Source organism: Diadema antillarum, unplaced genomic scaffold, assembly GCF_040938485.1.
Source record: "Diadema antillarum isolate AM-2024a unplaced genomic scaffold, OU_Dant_1.0 seq00000222_RagTag, whole genome shotgun sequence".
Lineage (NCBI taxonomy): Eukaryota > Metazoa > Echinodermata > Echinoidea > Diadematoida > Diadematidae > Diadema > Diadema antillarum.
Window position 1 is genome coordinate 694,392 of NW_027271276.1, and position 19,003 is coordinate 713,394.

The 19,003-nt window shown below is 39.6% G+C and overlaps 1 protein-coding gene across 1 annotated transcript in view; it reads right to left on the reverse strand.

The window, feature by feature from the left end:
• LOC139729184 (zinc finger protein GLIS3-like) overlaps positions 1-19,003 on the reverse strand; it is a 155,453-nt gene that overhangs the window by 113,024 nt on the left and 23,426 nt on the right. Inside the window, exon 2 of the mRNA XM_071640116.1 lies at positions 18,318-18,766. Within this exon, the coding sequence (XP_071496217.1) occupies positions 18,318-18,750 (433 nt within the window). The 5' untranslated portion in view covers positions 18,751-18,766. The remainder of the gene's footprint in view (positions 1-18,317; positions 18,767-19,003) is intronic.

A 19,003-nucleotide genomic window follows, 5' to 3' on the forward strand; every position in this document is an offset into this window, starting at 1 on the left:
CACAAGACAGATGGATGCCGATATTCCATCCCACATCCCAACACAGACAAAAAAGTTTCATACAGACGACTTTATCACAAGTTGTCAGTACACAACTGCTCTCAGGTAGTTTAGCATGAGGAGACATACACTTTGGTACTGATTTGAACACACGAAGTGTCACATGGAATATTTCGTTACGAAATCAGTCATTTCGTCGATGAAATGATTATTTTGTAATGAAATGAGAACATTTTGTAACTTTATGAACATTTCGTCCACGAAATGATAATTTCGTTACGAAACGGTCATTTTGTCAACGAAATGACCAATTTCATATCGAAATATTTCGTGCGACACTTGGCGCTCCATGGTTTTTGTCCATGGTTTAAACCATGGTTTCATTTGTACCACCTTCTTGAATTCGGGCCAGGATGTGTAATGTTTTACCATATATGTAAACATGTTCAACATTTATTTGCAACAAAAGCAACTGTTTGCAACAAGGAAAACTGTTTTGCACATTTACTTGCAACCTTTAACAACCTTTTGCAACCTTTTACGCACCCTGGCGATATCCAAACTTCCCTATGTTCGCAAGTATTCGTCGCTCAGTGAGATAGTCCCTTAAGAGTTCCTGGAACCTAGGCTACGCTCTTGATACTCATAGTCACATGTGCCTATTATGTGTCACCAAAGTATGCTCCATGGCTGATAAGAAAAGTATGCCCTGATGACATCACATCTCAGACTGAAACACAAAATAGACATTACATTCCCAATGTCAAGGAGAAATTCTCTCTCTCTCTCTCTCTATTCGGCTGACGTACATCGAGAAAGAAAGTGGGGGCAAAAAATGAGAAAAAGGTTAAAAACAAGACTGGCTGGTGACAGGCCCTCACTTGGTTTGATGCTCACACCCACATTGTTTCGATCCCCTCTTACTCTCCGTTCTGGTCCATTCCACATCATCCTTTTACCCTTCCACTTCAAATACACTCATAATATCTGCATCATCTTCTTTCTCTTTGCTCTCAATCCCTCCCTTTCTCCATTTTCTTTTCCTTGTGCACCTGTTTTTCCTCCCCTTTGCCATCTTATATCATATGTCACCACATTCATTCTCTTCTCCTCTCCTAATTCATTCTCTTGATCATTCTCTAGCTCACTTTCTCTCATTTCTGCTATTTTTCATTCTGATATATTCTTTCTACTCTGTCTCTCTTCCTTCAGTTCTTCCTTTCTTATTTCTTTCAAGGGATTGTACCTCTGTTCTGTCACTCCTGCCTCTCTCCTCCAATCTTTCCTGTTCCTTTGTTTGTTTGTTTGTTTTTCTCATGCTCCTTGACTCTTCTTGATGTGTTTTTATCTCTTCATGGATACCTGCGCTTCTGCAATAATCATCCTCCTCTCCCTCCTCCTCTTCCTCCATCTTCTCCTTTTCCCCTCCTCTCCTCCTCCTTTTCCTCTTTTTCCTCCTCCCCTTATTTTTCCTCTTCCTCCTCCCCTACTCTCCCTCCTCCTACTCCTTCTCTTCCTCTTCCTCCTTTTCCTCTTCCCTTCTTCCTCCTTCTCTTCATCCTCTCCTTCAATCTTCATCTTCCTCCCCTCTTCTTTCTATCATTCTCATCATCATCATCTTTATCCTTATATTCCTCTTCCACCTCTTCCTCTTCCTCATCCTCATATTCATCTTCCTCAGCCTCTTCCTTCTCATCATCATCCTAATCTTCATCCTCATATTCCTCTTCCACCTCTTCCTCTTCCTCCTCATCCTCATCCTCATATTCATCCTCCTCAGCCTCTTCTTCCTCATTATCATCCTGATCTTCATCCTCATATTCCTCCTCCTCCATCTCCTCCTCTCCACACCCATTGACTGTTTTCCTCCAATCCACATCACCATCCCAGTGCATCCTCTGGCTATGTTTACATTCTAACGTTTGACCCCAGCTGACCGCATCCAATTTTCATCACCACAAGGGGCAACATGTTTTTTTCTTCTTCTTTTTTCCTCCTTCTTCTTCTTTTCACCAGACACTCATATTCTACTTTGTTGCTATTTTGGTTCCTTGATTTGTTTTTGTTTTATTTTGTTTTGTTTTGTTTTGTTTTGTTTTGTTTTGTTTTGTTTTGTTTTGTTTTGTTTTGTTTTGTTTTTGTTTTATGGGGGAGGTGTGGTTGCAGGGATACCAAAGGGAATACTTTATAAGCACTTACGCTAGATCCGACTTTTATGGTAATCTGTAGTTGTATCATGAAAATTGAAAGCTGAAAGGCTGAGAAAATGTGGATGATTGGCTGAAAGGATGCAGGAAAGGAATTTCTTAGTGTTTCTTCATCATCAACATCTTCTCGTCTCCTCATCTCCGACCAACTTATAATCACAGCTTTATGAATAGCTAATGGATTGTCCAATTTTCTCAGAACTTTTGCTGCTTGGTTTCATCAATTTTCCTGCATTTGCTATATCTAAATATTAGTCATCAGGGCCCCATTTTATCAAAAGATAAAATCAATTTTAAATTTCCTTACCACACAGGTTGCCATAGACTTACAGTTGAAATCAACTTTATAATCAATTTTAACTCTTCATAAAACAGGGCCCAGGAAACTTTCCATTTAATTAATTACCATAAACTCACCCTATGGGAGAATTATACTACTGTATTCACCATATTTTTAACACGTCTATAACTTTTCAAGAATCATGACTTTCCGACAATTTCAAAAGTGTTTCAAGTCGCTACGATTGGAGTACAATAATTAATGGAGAAATGTATGCATGAATGTCGCATTCATGTCAGGATCAAAGTTGATAATTTATCTTTTTTTTTTTTAATTCGCGAATAGTACCAGATTCATGAAATTGGCAAAAATAAAAACCACACAAAATGCCGTATACAGTACCACATAGACAGAGACTTAAGATGCGAGTCAGAAATTCAAAAGATTAAGGAGTGAGAGAAACTTTGCACATCCCTGCTTCTACCAAAACTTTCCAACTTTTTTCTCCACGTGCCTCCGTCAGTCTACCCCTTTCATAGCAGTCAGTCGCTGCACAAATATACTCTGGACATATACCTCGACGCATTTCTATAGGCCTATAATTGATGACCACACATTGCAGTGGATAACCTGTTCAAACAGTGGTCTTGATTTTTTTTTCTCTTCTTTTTGTAGGTCTATTCAGCTCCTGGTACTGGACAAGGAACCTTTTGTACCGACACATTCTGCGTCTCTGAGACATATATTTGCACTTCAAGCATCTCTCTCAATGAAAGTGGAAGCTCTTCCTCTATCACAGGAGAAAGTGGATCCCCCTCCCCACCCCCATCACCCCCCCCCCCCCACCCCCTTATACCCTCTTCCTTTCTGGTCCCTATTGACAGATTCCCCCTGTATGTACTGACACAGTGTTGTGAAGATTAGTACCTAGAAGGTGGAGGCTCTCTTACTAACAAATTGACCCACTCGTGACCTTTCCTGGAAAATCAACTGCAAGAAATCAACGTCTTTAAATCAACATCTTTGACTCACATGTCCAGAAAGTCCAACAAAAATTTATTGGTCCCTGCACAAGGGACTTTCATTCATCACTTCAAAATAGTGATCACATCGAACTTTCATACAGTTGAACCTCTCTTATCCGGCCTCCCTTTATCCGGATCTCTCTATTATACGGACGCAATCTCGCCGTGATTTTTTTAAAAAATAATTACGGGAGGAAAGGGGGATTCCCAACTCTTTGAGAACTCCTACACAAACACACATGAATTACATATTACTTCCAACATGATTAACATACATTAAATCAAATTTCCTTCCAATTTGCTTACCTTCAGACATTTTAACATCCCCAAACATCCCTAAATGTAACAATGAAAAGGTTGCAGTATACACATTACTACATGTGGTACTACAATGGGCTACATCAGTACATGTGTATGTATATGGACATGTATAGAGCATTGAGTCTCCCGTATCCAGCCAAATCCCTTATCCGGATGAGCCCCGGTCCCGACTTGTCCGGATACGAGAGGTTCAACTGTACTTTAATGTGATAGTGACAGCAGTCTCAGTGGCTACCTGCAGTTCTATCTCAAAAATTTCAATAATAATGACAATAATAACAAATACGAAAACGAATTTCGCTTACTTTTTTTTTGTGGAGCGGGGTAGTTGTAAACAATTTGGGGTAATAAAGCTTCATTTCCTATCTGTGTAAAGCTTCAAATACACTGTTGACTTTCATTATAGTTTGAATCAAGCTAGAACTTATCAATGTGCACATCAACTAAATTTTAGAATATATAATAGCAACCACTGATGAATTTTGATAATAATTTCATAACAAATACATTTTAAGGCACTTCATACAGATGTTTCTAAGCACACAGTTTACGAGAAAATTGATATTCAATCAAGATGATATTTTCATCATTTTCATCAAGCTTTTAAACTTTGAGTCTTACAACATTATCACTGATGCTACATGAAAGGGCAAGGTCATCAATTTAAAAGCACATGTGCACTCACACATACAAGCATGCATACAAACATTGTGTGTGAATGTTTGACTGCACAAAGTAAATGGGAACAAAATTCAAGATTTCCTGAGGGTGCTGACACCATAAAATCTCACATCAACTTTTTTATTGCCAAAACAGAAAGAATTAAGCTTTTGCACTTTGTGACAGCTGTCATCTGGTTCAAAACACAAATAAATTTCAACTCACTTCGAGCAATTCACCCCAGGCATGTATCTGGGGCACTGGCATCTTACAACAAGAGACCCGGGGGTCTAGCGCTCACCTGAGTATCGCAAGTTCACCTTTCACGCAGTCACTAATCTAAATTATTCACAGCTCTACCAAAATTTGACGAGGCATTCTCAAGTGGAAGATGAAAATGTACAATAAGGGCCCAATTTTTTCAAGATTCCTTAATTTGGGGGAATTGGGGCCCCCTGGGGCCCTCTGGGTGGGGAATGGTGCCCAGTTTGATAAATTGAGATCCTGACCACCTAGGGATGCTACCTGCCAAGTTTGACAAAAATCCATCATGAGGTTTTCAGGAAGAAGATGAAAATGTACAATTCAGGCCCCCATTTGGACCCTTCCAACCACCCCCCCCCCCCCCACCCCAAAGAGGGCCACCCCTGGATCTCCTATGAACAAACTTGAAACTACAGTCATTAATGTACTCACTCATAGTATTATCTCAGCTCTATAACTTCTGATTCTAGAGAAGATTTTTAAAGATTCCTTCATTTGGGGGGTTTGTGCCCCCTGGGGGCCCCCTGGGCGGGGCATGGTGCCTATTTTAACAAATTGAGATCCTAACCCCCTAGGGATGCTACCTGCCAAGTTTGTTGAAAATGGGTGATGGGGTTCTCAAGAAGAAGATAAAAATGTACAATTTAGGCCCCATTAGGACCCCTCCTCACCCCCCCCCCCCCCCCCCCCCCCCCGGGTCCCAAGGGGGGGCACCCCTGATTCTGCCATGAACAAACTTGAAACTACAGTCATCAATGTGCTAACTCATAGTATTAACCTAGCTCTATCACTTCTGGTTCTAGAGAAGACGATTTTTGCGGATTCCTTAATTTTGGGGGGTTTGGGCCCCCTGGGGGCCCCCTGGGTGGGTCATGGTGCCCATTTTAACAAATGGAGTTCCTAACCCCCTAGGGATGCTACCTGCCAAGTTTGGTGAAAATGGGTCATGGAGTTCTCAAGAAGAAAATGAAAATGTACAATTTAGGCCCCATTAGAACCCTCCCCCACCCCCCTCCCCTGGGTCCCAAGGGGGGCACCCCTGATTCTGCCATGAACAAACTTGAAACTACAGTCATCAATGTACTAAGTCATAGTATTAACTTAGCTCTATCACTTCTGGTTCTAGAGAAGAAGATTTTTACAGATTCCTTAATTTTGGGGGGTTTGGGCCCCCCTGGGGGCCCCCTGGGTGGGGCATGGTGCCCATTTTAACAAATTGAGTTCCTAACCCCCTAGGGATGCTACCTGCCAAGTTTGATGAAAATCGGTCATGGGGTTTTCAAGAAGAAGATGAAAATGTAAAAAGTTTACGCACGACGCACGACGGACGACGGACGACGGACGACGGACGCCGGACGAAGGGCGATCGCAATAGCTCACTTGAGCCTTTGGCTCAGGTGAGCTAAAAATGGCCAGTATTGTACATGTACAGCAAAGAATTTTTTTCTCATCCTTCTTTAAAAGAAAGGTAGTATCACTCCCCCTTCTTTTGGATCAAGTAAATATTTGTTTACAAAACCCTCTGACATGACATTTTTTACAATTTTGTTTTTCCACATCCTACGAGCACTTCCTCTATTTTTTGAGGTTACAACTGAAAAAAAAAGTGTTAACACGATATATTTATATCACAATCTACTTTGTCTCATTCCCTATACAGCCTGTCAACATCTTTACCTGCAAAAACAAATTTATCCACACCTGTTGCTCATATCCATTATGCACTTAAGCCGATTAAACGCCTGCATTAGCCCAATCAACCTCTTTTCTATGGAAACCATCGGATCAGATCTATCATTCACACCAAAAACTGCACCTCTTTTCGCATGGCAGAGTTTATATTTTCCGTCATTACGCACGGAGAAAGACATGTAGCTGATTTCATATAAGTTTGCCCATTCCATGAATTCTTCAGGGTGCTGTACCCTTTAATAGCGAATAATTTGCCCCAAGCATAAAATGTGCATTCAGTCACTACAAAACTATCAAAAGAATTCATTGATCGGAAAAGTCTGAGAGTATTCAAATGATCCTTCGAAAAAGTGATGTATTTTTAAAGCCAGTGTTACTGCAGTTTATGATGTCAGAATATAAAGGAAATATCATGAGAAATTTCATGATTTCATGTTTTACAAATAGTGCACCTGTCTTCAATTGTTGCTGACATATAAGAATGATACATTTACATGTGTTCTCTCATTACGCTCGGAAATGAAAATATGTTATGATATCTAAAGTCTATGAAGCATACTAAGGAGGGGTGAATTTGATGCCTTATTTCACCAAGCTGAAGATTCTTTTATTCATCCTACACGTGTATCTACCAATAACCTTCTCCATACAACTGTACAGGTCTATTAATCTGTCAAACCAGTTGGTAATTCCAACAGGCACAACATATGCATCCATGCATGTGCCATGTTTAAGGAGAAGAAAGATCAATCTTGTAATTCTGCTTACAAACCAAGAAAGAGTACATTCAGCATCATTCAAGAAGTTATAGTACATGATCTCATCGGCTCTAGAGGGCGCAAACAGTAGGAGCTAGCTCTTTCAATTCATGCATGAACGGTTTGGGATATAAATCATACAATATTCTGGTCTTCAATGAGGTATAACACATGTGTGTATGCATTTAAGATGTGCAAAAGTGCTTGTGTATAATGTGTGTCTATAAATATTTTGTGTGGATGTGTGAATGTGAGTGATCTCTCAGTGGTTTTGCAAGTTGATGAAGTAGGGTAAATAGCTAAATTGAGTGTCAAATCACAGTAATGCTCTCTATTTATTTGTTTTTGCATAAAATGGAAAAAACCACTTGCTTCCCTGTCTCTACACTAACACATGAGTGAAAGTGGTTTCTAGTGAAGAGAGTTGTTGGTTGCAGCTGAATTTTACAATAATCAGTATGGTTCAACCCATCAAGAAACATAATAATTTCTAATTACTGCATCTAAGGTCAAGCCATTCAAGCTATTAAAAGGCAATCTTCAAAATACATACTCATTGCAAAAAAATGAGACATGGCTAATGAAAAAAAAATCAAATATCCCATTTCATTAACCAGAAAAAAGTGAATCCACAGCCACACCCAGATTGCTGCTCCCCTGCATCAGTCACCTTCACACTTACGAGAGTAAGAATTAATCATACTGCAGTCAGTGAAAAATCAGCTCTCACAATCGCTTCACCTAAAGAATCCTCCCCACTGAACAGCACGGGAGTAAAGTGGGAGGAGCCACTGCTAAGGGTAATACAATGAGATCAAAGCACTAATCCTCATGTTACACCTCTGTATTCCAACAGCATGCCCCTCCTCTATTCTTTCGCCTCCCACCAATACCACTTGTCCACCATTGTTTCTTTTCACCCCTCTCAAGAAGCCCTGAAATGTGTCTTTCACCCCCTTTCATTGTCCACCTGCAAGTGTCCTAGCGGTGCTGCATGGTTCCTCATGCGCGATTAGAGACCGGTGAAAAATCATTCAGACACCATAACAGATCAGCAACAGGGGCATTTCTCCAGAGCTGCTCTGGCTTCACAAACTTTTATGATACCACCATCTTTGGTCTTCAGCCCACAATAGAAATTAGTCCCCCAATGATCAAAGACCCATACCGCCATATCAGTGTTGAATTCTTCACGAAATAGAAAGGGGGAATGGACCTGTTGATTTTCTCCCTTCGTCAAAAAAACCCGATCAAGAAAATTTCTTCCATCTGTTGAACCAGAATCAAAGTCAGAAAAAAAGGTGATGACGTTAACTGTGTGCATGTGAGCTGGGGCGATTAATCTTCCTCGTTTTTGTTCGACAATCAAATTAAGCCGCTTTATGGACCAGAGAGATGGGACTACATTAGTTCCAGGTCCATGAGCGCTGTTGGCGGTATGCTGGTGATGCCTCCAGGACTTTGACCTTGTTGCCAACATAAAGTGCAAGGTCACCGAAAACTCTGACTCTGAACTACAATAAGGTCAAATAAAGAAAGAGAACGGGCTAAAATCGCGGGGAAAAAAATCTTTGCGTTAAAACCATCTCGCAAGAGAGAAATCTTGAGAACTTGGCATAATTTTGAAATGCCAGGTTAAACATTTATGAGTAGAAATAATTCATGTTTCAACTTTTTTCCAATGTTGAATCATTAACATGCAATTCATGACAGTGAAGCCATGATTCATTCCTGTATAAATAGATTTCATCCTATTGACTACAAAACCTACCTATTATGCCGCAAGCTTACAAGCTTGTAGTGAGCTTGTCTAATATTTGAATATAATTTGCTCATTTCTGATTGGTCAATTTGGTCTCCTAATTTGCATTTTTGGAACTCTGCAAGGTTCCATGGGCCTTCCAATTATCAAAAGTCATCAAATGGTTTGATTTTGACAGAGCATTAATGTATTATGTCTACTGTTTCTCTCAGCTACTTGCTTAGGAATGTGATAAATCACTCCCTTCATTCTTTTTTTAAAATTTATTTATTATGTTTTATTGATTTCAACCATTGGCATACAATTCTTAGTGGCACACTACAAAATAGACCATTTCTGTCATTCATCACAATTTCTCTATGTTTCTTTTCAAACAGCCTAGTAATGAGGCATTTCATACCCATGCTTCCTCTAATTACCTTCCACAGGCAAGAATTCACTTACTGTAAAAGTGGAAATTTTCACGCATTTCGCGCAACCAGAAACTAGCACAAAAATGAAAGCACATGAATATTTTTGCTTGCTGTATGTTCCAGGAGTGGCTGTCTTGAATCCCCGGAATTAAAAACACACAAAACTCTCCTTGCCCCGCTGAGCATAAAAAATTAATCGTGCGAAAATATCCACGTTTACAGTAGTTGTTCGATGTCGGGCAAGTCTCCGGCAAGCTTTGTGGTGGTTAAGGGCAACTTTTGTGAACAAAGCATGCAGAAAATCTGAATACATTACAGAACTGATCTATTGTAAATATTCATTAAAATTCATTCAAAAGATGATCAGACAAATGTTGAACTTATTTCATTGATTATCATGAGTGAGCAAGTTAGCATTTTACAAAGGTAAAAATTGCCGCCAAACCCTTGGGGGGGAAAACCCTTGTTTATGAAATGTCATGACTACACACGGTACAACACCCTTGAAGATACCGCTAATTAACATGGAATGTGCATCATGTTGCTATAAAATGTGTTTACTGTTTACGCTCATTGCCTCTCCTCATATGCAACAATCTTTTCTCCAACGATCTATTCTCGTAAATCAGGATCCTGTCTTACATCCATTCACCATGGCTAATGGAGGGCTTCGACGTGGATAAAGTGTCGACCTGTATGTTATCTGGTTGGCGCATCTTTTAGCCGTCTCCACCGATCACAATGTCCTGAATCCTATCACCCTCCCCCATCAGCATATCACTGACAGTTATTCCTTTGCTATTTCAATGCCACCGACCAGCCGCTAGGTCAGAGGTCAACCTAGACTTCTGGTTCAACACGGACCATTGTGTCCTGGGTATATTCAATTCCATTGCATGCCTTCAAGCTGTTTTTTACCTTCTGGTTTTTTTTTTCCCTACAAAAATAACCCATCCTTTCTATCTAATTTATGAATTTTTCTTATAAATATTTCAAACTGCAAGTAGCCACGAGGGTATGATTCACCATTTGTTCTTAACCTGCACATATGAGTGAATTTTGTAATCACATATACCCTTCCATGCTTCGAGACTTCTTTTAACACTATTGAAAGCCCACCACAAATGCAGCATAAGTACCTGATTCTCTGGGGCCTTGTACGAGAAGAGAAAAGGAGATGATGTAAAGTTCAAATAATTGATAAGCTCAGTACAGTTCTATTTCCACTTGGGACAAAAACAAAAACAAGCAAACAAACAAAACATATTTCCCTCACTGAGATCTACCATCTATCTTAGAAAACTTATCACCTTTTAGGACATATCAAGTTTGAATGACAACATTTTAACATCAAATGTGACCCACTAAAATGCTAACCCTAAGACCGCACAGCCATTATATTTGAATTATGCACAAAAAAATGTAATTAGCCTGAAAAATAAAAGAGTTTAAAGCATGATATTGGAACAAAAATTGAGAGTTTAAGATCGAAACTACCTCCGGTACGAATGTCAAAATCTGAAAATGCTTCTAAACTGGAAATTTTTCATTTGTAAGTCGCTGTAGTTTGCTCAATTAAAACATGTTCAAATGACTAATCTTCTACACATTTCCCCTTCTACAGGAATGGTATTGCACATTTCATTTCTTTTGTGGGGGGGGAGTGATTATGAAGGCAAATTATCTGAAAAATTATCTTTGGAATAAATGATAAACTTCACGCAAATACAACTGAACAGATGGCAAGCAGAAAGAATCATTACAGATCACTTGATCATCGATAAAATGGACCAAAAAAAATCACTGGTTGGTTGAATTCTTTGTTCCAAATTGAGTAATGTTTACTCGTCTTGAATAGTTTCACATCAGTTTCACGCCAGAAGAGAATCGCAGACTTTAAATCCTACACTTTGGGATTCTTTACGAAGGAGTGGTCACGCCCGTGGCATAAAGTGACAAGGAAACGCAAAGCAACATCTGGGCGCGCCGACCTCTGGATGTATTTTGATCTTGGTGCCTCATACAGGGATCATCTCACAACACACACACATGGTGATGTTTACATATTTCTGCCACATCCCGCAAGCTTGTGATGGACAGAAATAGACCCTACGATTGTGTTTACAGTAATGGTATTAAGTTATACACATGTCATTCAAATCTTTAATCATATTCCTTTGCATCACAGCAAAACTCATGCACTGATTTCCGAGAACTTGATCATAAACAGGAACACTTTTAGAGATTTTTCATCTTGTCAAAATCTACGTGACAACATGTGCAGACACTGGGAGGATTTTTCTTCCAGTCAAACATTCTTTTTCAAAAAACGAAGATTAATATTTATAAAGTAAGTAGTCGCATTCAAACACAACCAAAAATTAACTATTTTTTATTATTTAATCAATTTGCGGTACGATGATAACTGTTAGGCCTAATTCTTGTATGAGGACACAAAAAGAGATCATTATTTCTCTGATATTTGTTTTGAGCACAATCACAAAACATATATGTTGCTTTCTAAGACATGGTGCAACATATTTTAAACAAACAGATGAAGCATGAAGTAACTGTACAGCCCAGACGATGTGGCAGCTATTTGAAATGAGACATAATTTCCTATGTTTAATGAACTCTTGGAAAAGCCAGGATAGAAACACCCCCCCCCCCCACACACTTAAATTCCTGCCTATCAATATGAGCATTGCATGGAATTCAACCTACAGTCAAAACAAGACAGTGACATGTTTTCAAATTTCAAAACAGTGTCAACTGAGGACATGGTTAGTGCTATAAATATAATCAGTCATCAAATGCAACATACAAGAATGCTTGTAATGATTGAATGTCAAATGAATGTCAAAAATGTGCATTGTACAATGCAGAACATGATATATATTTCGTATGTAAACACTCGTGCATGAACAATGCAAGTCTACTGCAATAGGAAATACTTGCCATTTGTTATTCAAAATACCTCAAAGGTAAAGTATGCAGAATATTATTTTTAAAGTGTGCTGTCAAACAAGGGGAAACTTGGTATCAATTTTAGACACTGTAATGAACAACAGAATATTAAAGGACAAGTTCACCTTCGTAAACATAAGGATTGAGAGAATGTAGTAATATTAGTAGAACACGTCATTGAAAGTTTGAGGAAAATCAGACAATCCGTTCAAAAGTTATGAATTTTTGAAGTTTTTGTGCAGTACCCGCTGGATGAGAAGACTACTGCAGTGTATGAATAACTTAGATGTCACATGCGTACAACAATATAAGGAAAATATAAAGAGAATTTCACAAAATTCCATCTTTTGAAAAAAGTACACATTCCCCTGACTCGTTACCGACAAATGTTATGGGTAATATTATTCCCCCTGCCTTTAGAAAGAGGCAAGTCAAGTGCTCTTTTATTATGCGAAAAAAATGTAAATACGTTGAATTTTCTTTTACATTTTCTTTATACTGTTGTACGCACATGACTCACAAGCTGTAGTAGTCTCCTCATCCAGCGGTTCCAACACAAAAATTTAAAAAATTCATAACTTTTGCATCGATTGTCCAATTTTCCTCAAACTTTCACTAATGTGTTCTACTAATATTGTTGCATTTTCTCAATCCTTATGTTTATGAAGGTGAACTTGTCCTTTAAGAGAACATGTTAGATATATTTGAAGTAGACAGAAATGCCATGTCAAATGACTTTAAAGAAATTGGAAAGTCTTAAAGGGGATGACTAGTAACTGATCAGTGATGGGAATCAGTGGGAATGCTGGGGGATGATTGTTCTAATCCTTGTGGGATTCATTTAAGAGTACATTACATATATTGTTGTGTGAAAATTATTTGCTTCAGAATGGTCTCATATTCAAGTAATGTGCAGTTCAATGTTTCCAGGGCCGTTAACGGCCGTTAACGATTGCCCCGACACTGTACAGGCATGCTAATGTGGAAACATTGAACTGCACATTACTTGAATATGAGACCATTCTGAAGCAAATAATTTTCACACAACAATAGATTTGTACTCTTAAATGAATTCCAAAAGGATTAGAACAATCATCCCCCAGCATTCCCACTGATTCCCACTGATCAGTGACTAGCCATCCCCTTTAAACTTTTCCATTTATTCATGCTGGTCTTCTGCTTGTCTTTTTGCAATCTCAATTTTCTCTTGGGTTAATTCTCTGTGTATAAAATAAGCTTGTAAAATTCGTTAAAGTTATAGTCTGTTCACAATGTATGTAAATGGGTCAGAAAAAGTGATAAATTTGAATACATCTGCAAATGGGAGACAGCTTATGGAAATCACCCAGTTATCTACTTTATGGAAAGTTTATGGCAAAGCTTACACAAACCCATGGTTCTTCCTCCCATAAAAGTGCACAGCTGAGCATAAATGGGGCACAGTTGCCGCAAGCAATGACGCTCCTGATAGTGATATGATTGATGAAATTTAGCGCAATCTTTTTCAAGACCACTGAAGGCTGGTAAAATTATTAAAAGAGGAAGCATAAAGGGAAAGGCTGCCCTGAATTCATGCCTTCATGGACATTGGTTACAGTGTTAAAGATGCATACCCCCTTTCTTTACCCCTACATTCAGCAGGGCTAAACAGTTGGTGCATGTGCATTGTCCCATAGCGATGTGCACAAATTAATCCCATTTGGACAAATGGGAACGGCATTCATCTCGCTGATAGAAATGAAAATAACACAGGTGAACCAGTTCTCCTAATAATTACCAGAACAACTGGCTTCACTGGAGTAGAGCGGATTCTTGTGGCAGTTGGGTCTCTGGGTGAAAGATTTCGGTTCATCTTTCTATCCCCACCTCCCCCCAAAAAAGAAATGACAAAAACCTGATCGATTCACCTTATCTGATCTTGGGTAGCAACGGCCTGGAACCGACTTAAAGGAAGAATAAAAATAGTCACATTAGAAGCCAGGGGCACCTATAGAAGATATAGGGGATTCTTCAAGGGGCAGGCGCAAATAAGCTGTGCCCAAAAACTGAGCAGATACGGAAGAGTAGCGAGACGAAAATAAACGACAGATTCAGCGGAATGAAAGGTGAGAGTGATAATGACGACCCAGGAGTGCCTTGGATTTGGACAAAGAGGATGTATTCAGCACCGACCCGCCCACGAACTGGTATTTCGCAACAGCTTCCCAAAAAGGGAATCGGCTACACAAAACTTGATTCCGGCCTGATAATTTGAACTGCTGATGGCAAACAACGGGAATGAGAGAATGTTATCAGCACTTCATCAACAAATATCACACAAAAGAGAGGTAAATCCCCCTATTCAACTTCAATGAATTGACAAGCCCTTTCAAAGATGTCTCCAACTTGATCCCCTCACTGTCATTTCTCCACGCTGACTGCGCTCGCCTGTATTCGGCGGTCTTCTTGACGCGATGTCGTCCACAGCTAATGAACACGCATCATTCATTAATGGATGCCTTTACAATGTCAAAGGAATGCTTGTAATACTTGAGATGGTAGGTGGTGGTGGTGGTGGAAAAAAGAATATCAATCTAAAAACCTTAAGAATGATCCTCTAATTCTGAGTTCAAAGACAAGAGACCCGGGGGGTCTCATGCTCACCTGAGTATCAGAATAAGTTCACCTTTCACCGAGTCTTACAGACTATTTACCTGAGAACATTATGGGGGAGGGGGGCAGCTTTGAGGGCTTCTATGGGCATGTTGTCCATTTGGATTCTATCATATTCTATCTATTTCTATGTACAGAATTTGACCATGCACTTTCAAAATGACGACAAAGAGTAAAAACTGGCTCCCAATTTCTTCCCATTTACACAATAGAGAACAGATGCCAGACAATGAGTAATCGCAATTTTTGGCTCAGGTGAGCTAAAAAGTATGAATTGAGAATAAGAGAAAAGCGTAAATGGAATTACTCAGTTTTTCGTTTGTGTATGGACCCATCACGCAAGCAAAAGAGAAGAAAAAGAATAATGTATAATATCAAATCCACATGTGATACAGCTAAGCACACTTTTAGAATGAAATGAAAATGTGATTGTGCTTGAAATGCCACAAATGATACAATCTTTTCCAGACAAAATTTTCTGACTGAATCAGAATTTTTTTCAATGAAATCATGACTCACATCAGCTGGCATTCATTGCCTAAAAAAAAAAAAATTAAAAAAAAAAATCTATGAGACTATTTGTCAAGAACTGTAGATATCAGAACAACAGTTATGACTACATTCATGGAAATTTTACTGAGTTCTGGAACCATGGTAATGTAAAGTTCAGTTACTTTCTTATTTCAGGTCTGAGTTTGATGAACCCTCTGCTACTGTAAAAGTGGAAATCTTCGTGCATTTTGAACTACCAGAAGCCAGAGCATAAATAAAAGCACCCAAATGTTTTTGCTTGCCATACATTTTTTATGTTCCAGTACACTGTAGTTCATATCTTCATTCCACAGAATTAAGAACACACCAAACTTATCTTCCCTCGCCAAGCGTGAAAAATTATTCACACAAAAATATCCACTTCCAAAGTATTCCATTCATCTGTCTGATTTTTCTAATGTCATTAAAGTGAACTTGAACAGCAGAGATCAACTCTGAAGTAGAAGTATGAGTGGGGAGCTTTGAAATTTATCCCTTTGTATGATTTGAGTTTTGATTAGCATAGGAAACCCCATAGCATTGTATGCACCTTCAGAAGTTTCAGGCACAAAAAGGGTTAACTAGTGTCAAAGACTGTTGAGTAGGTAAAATTCGTCAACACCATTCTATCCCCCCAAAAAGGGTATTTCAAATAAAAATACAGCACTTTTTTTCTACCATCATCCTAAAAATCAATCATAAAAAGTTTGCCTGCATGCATCAGATTCAGGTTAGAAAAGTGAGCACGAAACTCAATCACCGATTTGAAACGTTGTCAAGGTATACACAGAAAGGTATTACACATTTATAGTACAGTTATATCACAGATTTGACAGAATGCAGACACAACAATCCCAAACAAACTGCATATTTCTATGGCATATCAACTGAGCTGTCTCCACTATTACCCTAGGCTATCTCTGTTTTTACCAGATACTCAAAGGGGCACCCACTCCCGCTCTATTCCTCCCCCCCCCCCCCCCTTATCGTGATCTCTAGGGTATATTTCTCTCTCCCCCTCTTCCTCCCTATTTTTCTCTTCCTATCTCTATGAAAATGCAAAAATTCGGGAATCTTTGTAAATGCTATCCATGACCCAATCTCGACCTGAAACCAATTCTCCCCATTCTTTTCCATGAAGTATGCCATTATCTTGTCATGACACAGCAGCCAACTTCTGGCCATTCCTCAGAATCTTTTGTAAACTTCTTGAGAAGAATAGGAGCAGACTGTGCATGTGGGTTGGCGCATTGCTTTCTAAAATCCATAGCAATAGCAACAACAATGTGTCCACAAGAAAATATGCTTTTTCTATGCAAAAAGACTTCCAAAAGACCAGTGAACTACTCTCTCAAAAGGAGCGAAAAAAGGAGGAAGAAGGAGAATTAAACACAAAATGAACGATGACAAACGATCCTGCCACAGATCAAAGGCATCCATTGTCAGGAAATGGCAAAACATTTTTTATAGCTGAAAAATTTGAATGTAACTGACGCTATTCATTTTTTGTGGAACGAGATCAAACTGATAGGGCAAGTTTCCTTGAGGACAGACGCAAATGAAAGGATGAGGAAGAACATCAGAGAAAGAGAGAGAACGTGAGAGATACGTGTACATAAAGATACAGGAAGATACAGAAAGATACAGAAAGAAGTACAGAAGCATGAAGTACCGATGTCGCAAATGCCAACTGGCGTATTTCGCCATGGATGATGGATGCAAATAAAGAGCTAGTGTAACTGACAATCAGCTATTAACACATGGCAAGAAATCTTACATGCTTTTCCACAAGAGCATTGTTTAGAAAACGTTTCCCGTTTGACAAATCTGAAATGCGTGGTCCTACGTGCATGAAGTATTCTCTGATGTAAAGATGAAGCTTTGACAACTAGAAGTGATAAGTATCATTAAAGGGGCATAGTCCCGGTAGTGTAGAGGGCGCTGTTGATGATACTGCCGATCACCGTTAGCATTGATACGAAGATTACCGAAGTTGAGCTGTCATCAAGAGTTAAGTGCGTAGGTGTTGCTGAGTAACGTTGCCTTCGTTGTCTTCTCTGCGCATCGCTCAGTCTGTAGTAATGCCAGGGTGCGTGCATATGTGCTTGTTATTATGACATCACAAAAAAAGTTTGCTAAAGCTGTCATCCCCCTCAGCCGAATCATGAGCCGAACTGAGTTTGGACCACTGACTACAGTGGATCGGACTTCTTCGGACTCGGGGAAGTGGGACAAAGCGTAAGAGCTAGAGAGGAGTCGATAGCGTAGGTCTCTATAGGAAGCTTGCGCCATGCGCCCACATACGCATTTGACTAAAACACCGCGACCATGCACCTTTAAAATGTTTCAAGCAAGTGAAAATCTGTGAATGTGCCCACTTCACCTTATTCAGGTTTTCTTGCTGACAGTATTGTAGATTTAAAAGAACTTTGGAAATGTTTCTATTAGATATTATTCCTACCAACTCTTTACTTCAAGATAAAACATCAGCTCCAGAAAGGTTCATGGAAAGTATTCTATGAATATTGTGGTCCTTGATTCTCAGTCTATACTGATCATATATGAATCACACATGCCTCCTCACTAAAAACAAGAACTTACAAGAATATTTGAAGCTTTTCTCTGGAAATATGCTCGTTACTTCTAAATCAAATTGAATAATTTGCACAAAAACAAAAAAACCATCGCATTTCGACAAAAGCTGACAGGCTGAATTCTACTTTCTATAACACATTTCATGGGTAAATGGGGTGGTTTGTTGGATCAAATGGAAATCATGTCTTACCCTTATTCTTTTCAAAGTGACTGCCATCTCCATAGCTACTATTCGCATCTCCTTCCCGGTTCTGTTGCAGTCCATTTTTTAGCACCTCCGGCGGTTTGCCGTTAGTGACGGCACAGCTCTGCGATGAGAGAGCCGGAAGGGGTTCCACGTTCCCACAATAGCCCCCATCCGTCTGCTCCAACCCTTCCTGTTTGATTGTCCGCATTTGGGGAACGGGTGTCTGTGAGGCGGAGGGCGGGCAGGGTGTGCCGCTCTGCACCCGGATGGGCGGGATCGGCCGGTCTCCATGTGCCCCCAGCCCCATCTGAGTCTGGCCAGCAAGGGGCGGGGACGAGTCCGGAGGGGTACAACCCAGGGCGTGTCCGTTGCCGATCAGGCTCTCGCTATCGCTTCCTGGTGAGTGATGTTGATCTTGCTGCTGTTGGCTACTCATTGTTGCATCTGAAGATCTGTGAAGAGACATTGGGATAAAGAGAGAAACAAATTTAATATCAGACACACCATACATTTTGTACACCAACCTATCTTAAAAGGTGTGGTAATTTCCAGGTCCAAAGACGTGTTTGCAACTCCCCTACAACATATATACAAATTAGCAGAGAAATCACATCATCAACTCACACCTCTCCCAATAGTTTGTGCAAAAATAAGAAATAAAATCAACTGTTTTTTAGTTTGTAATGAAG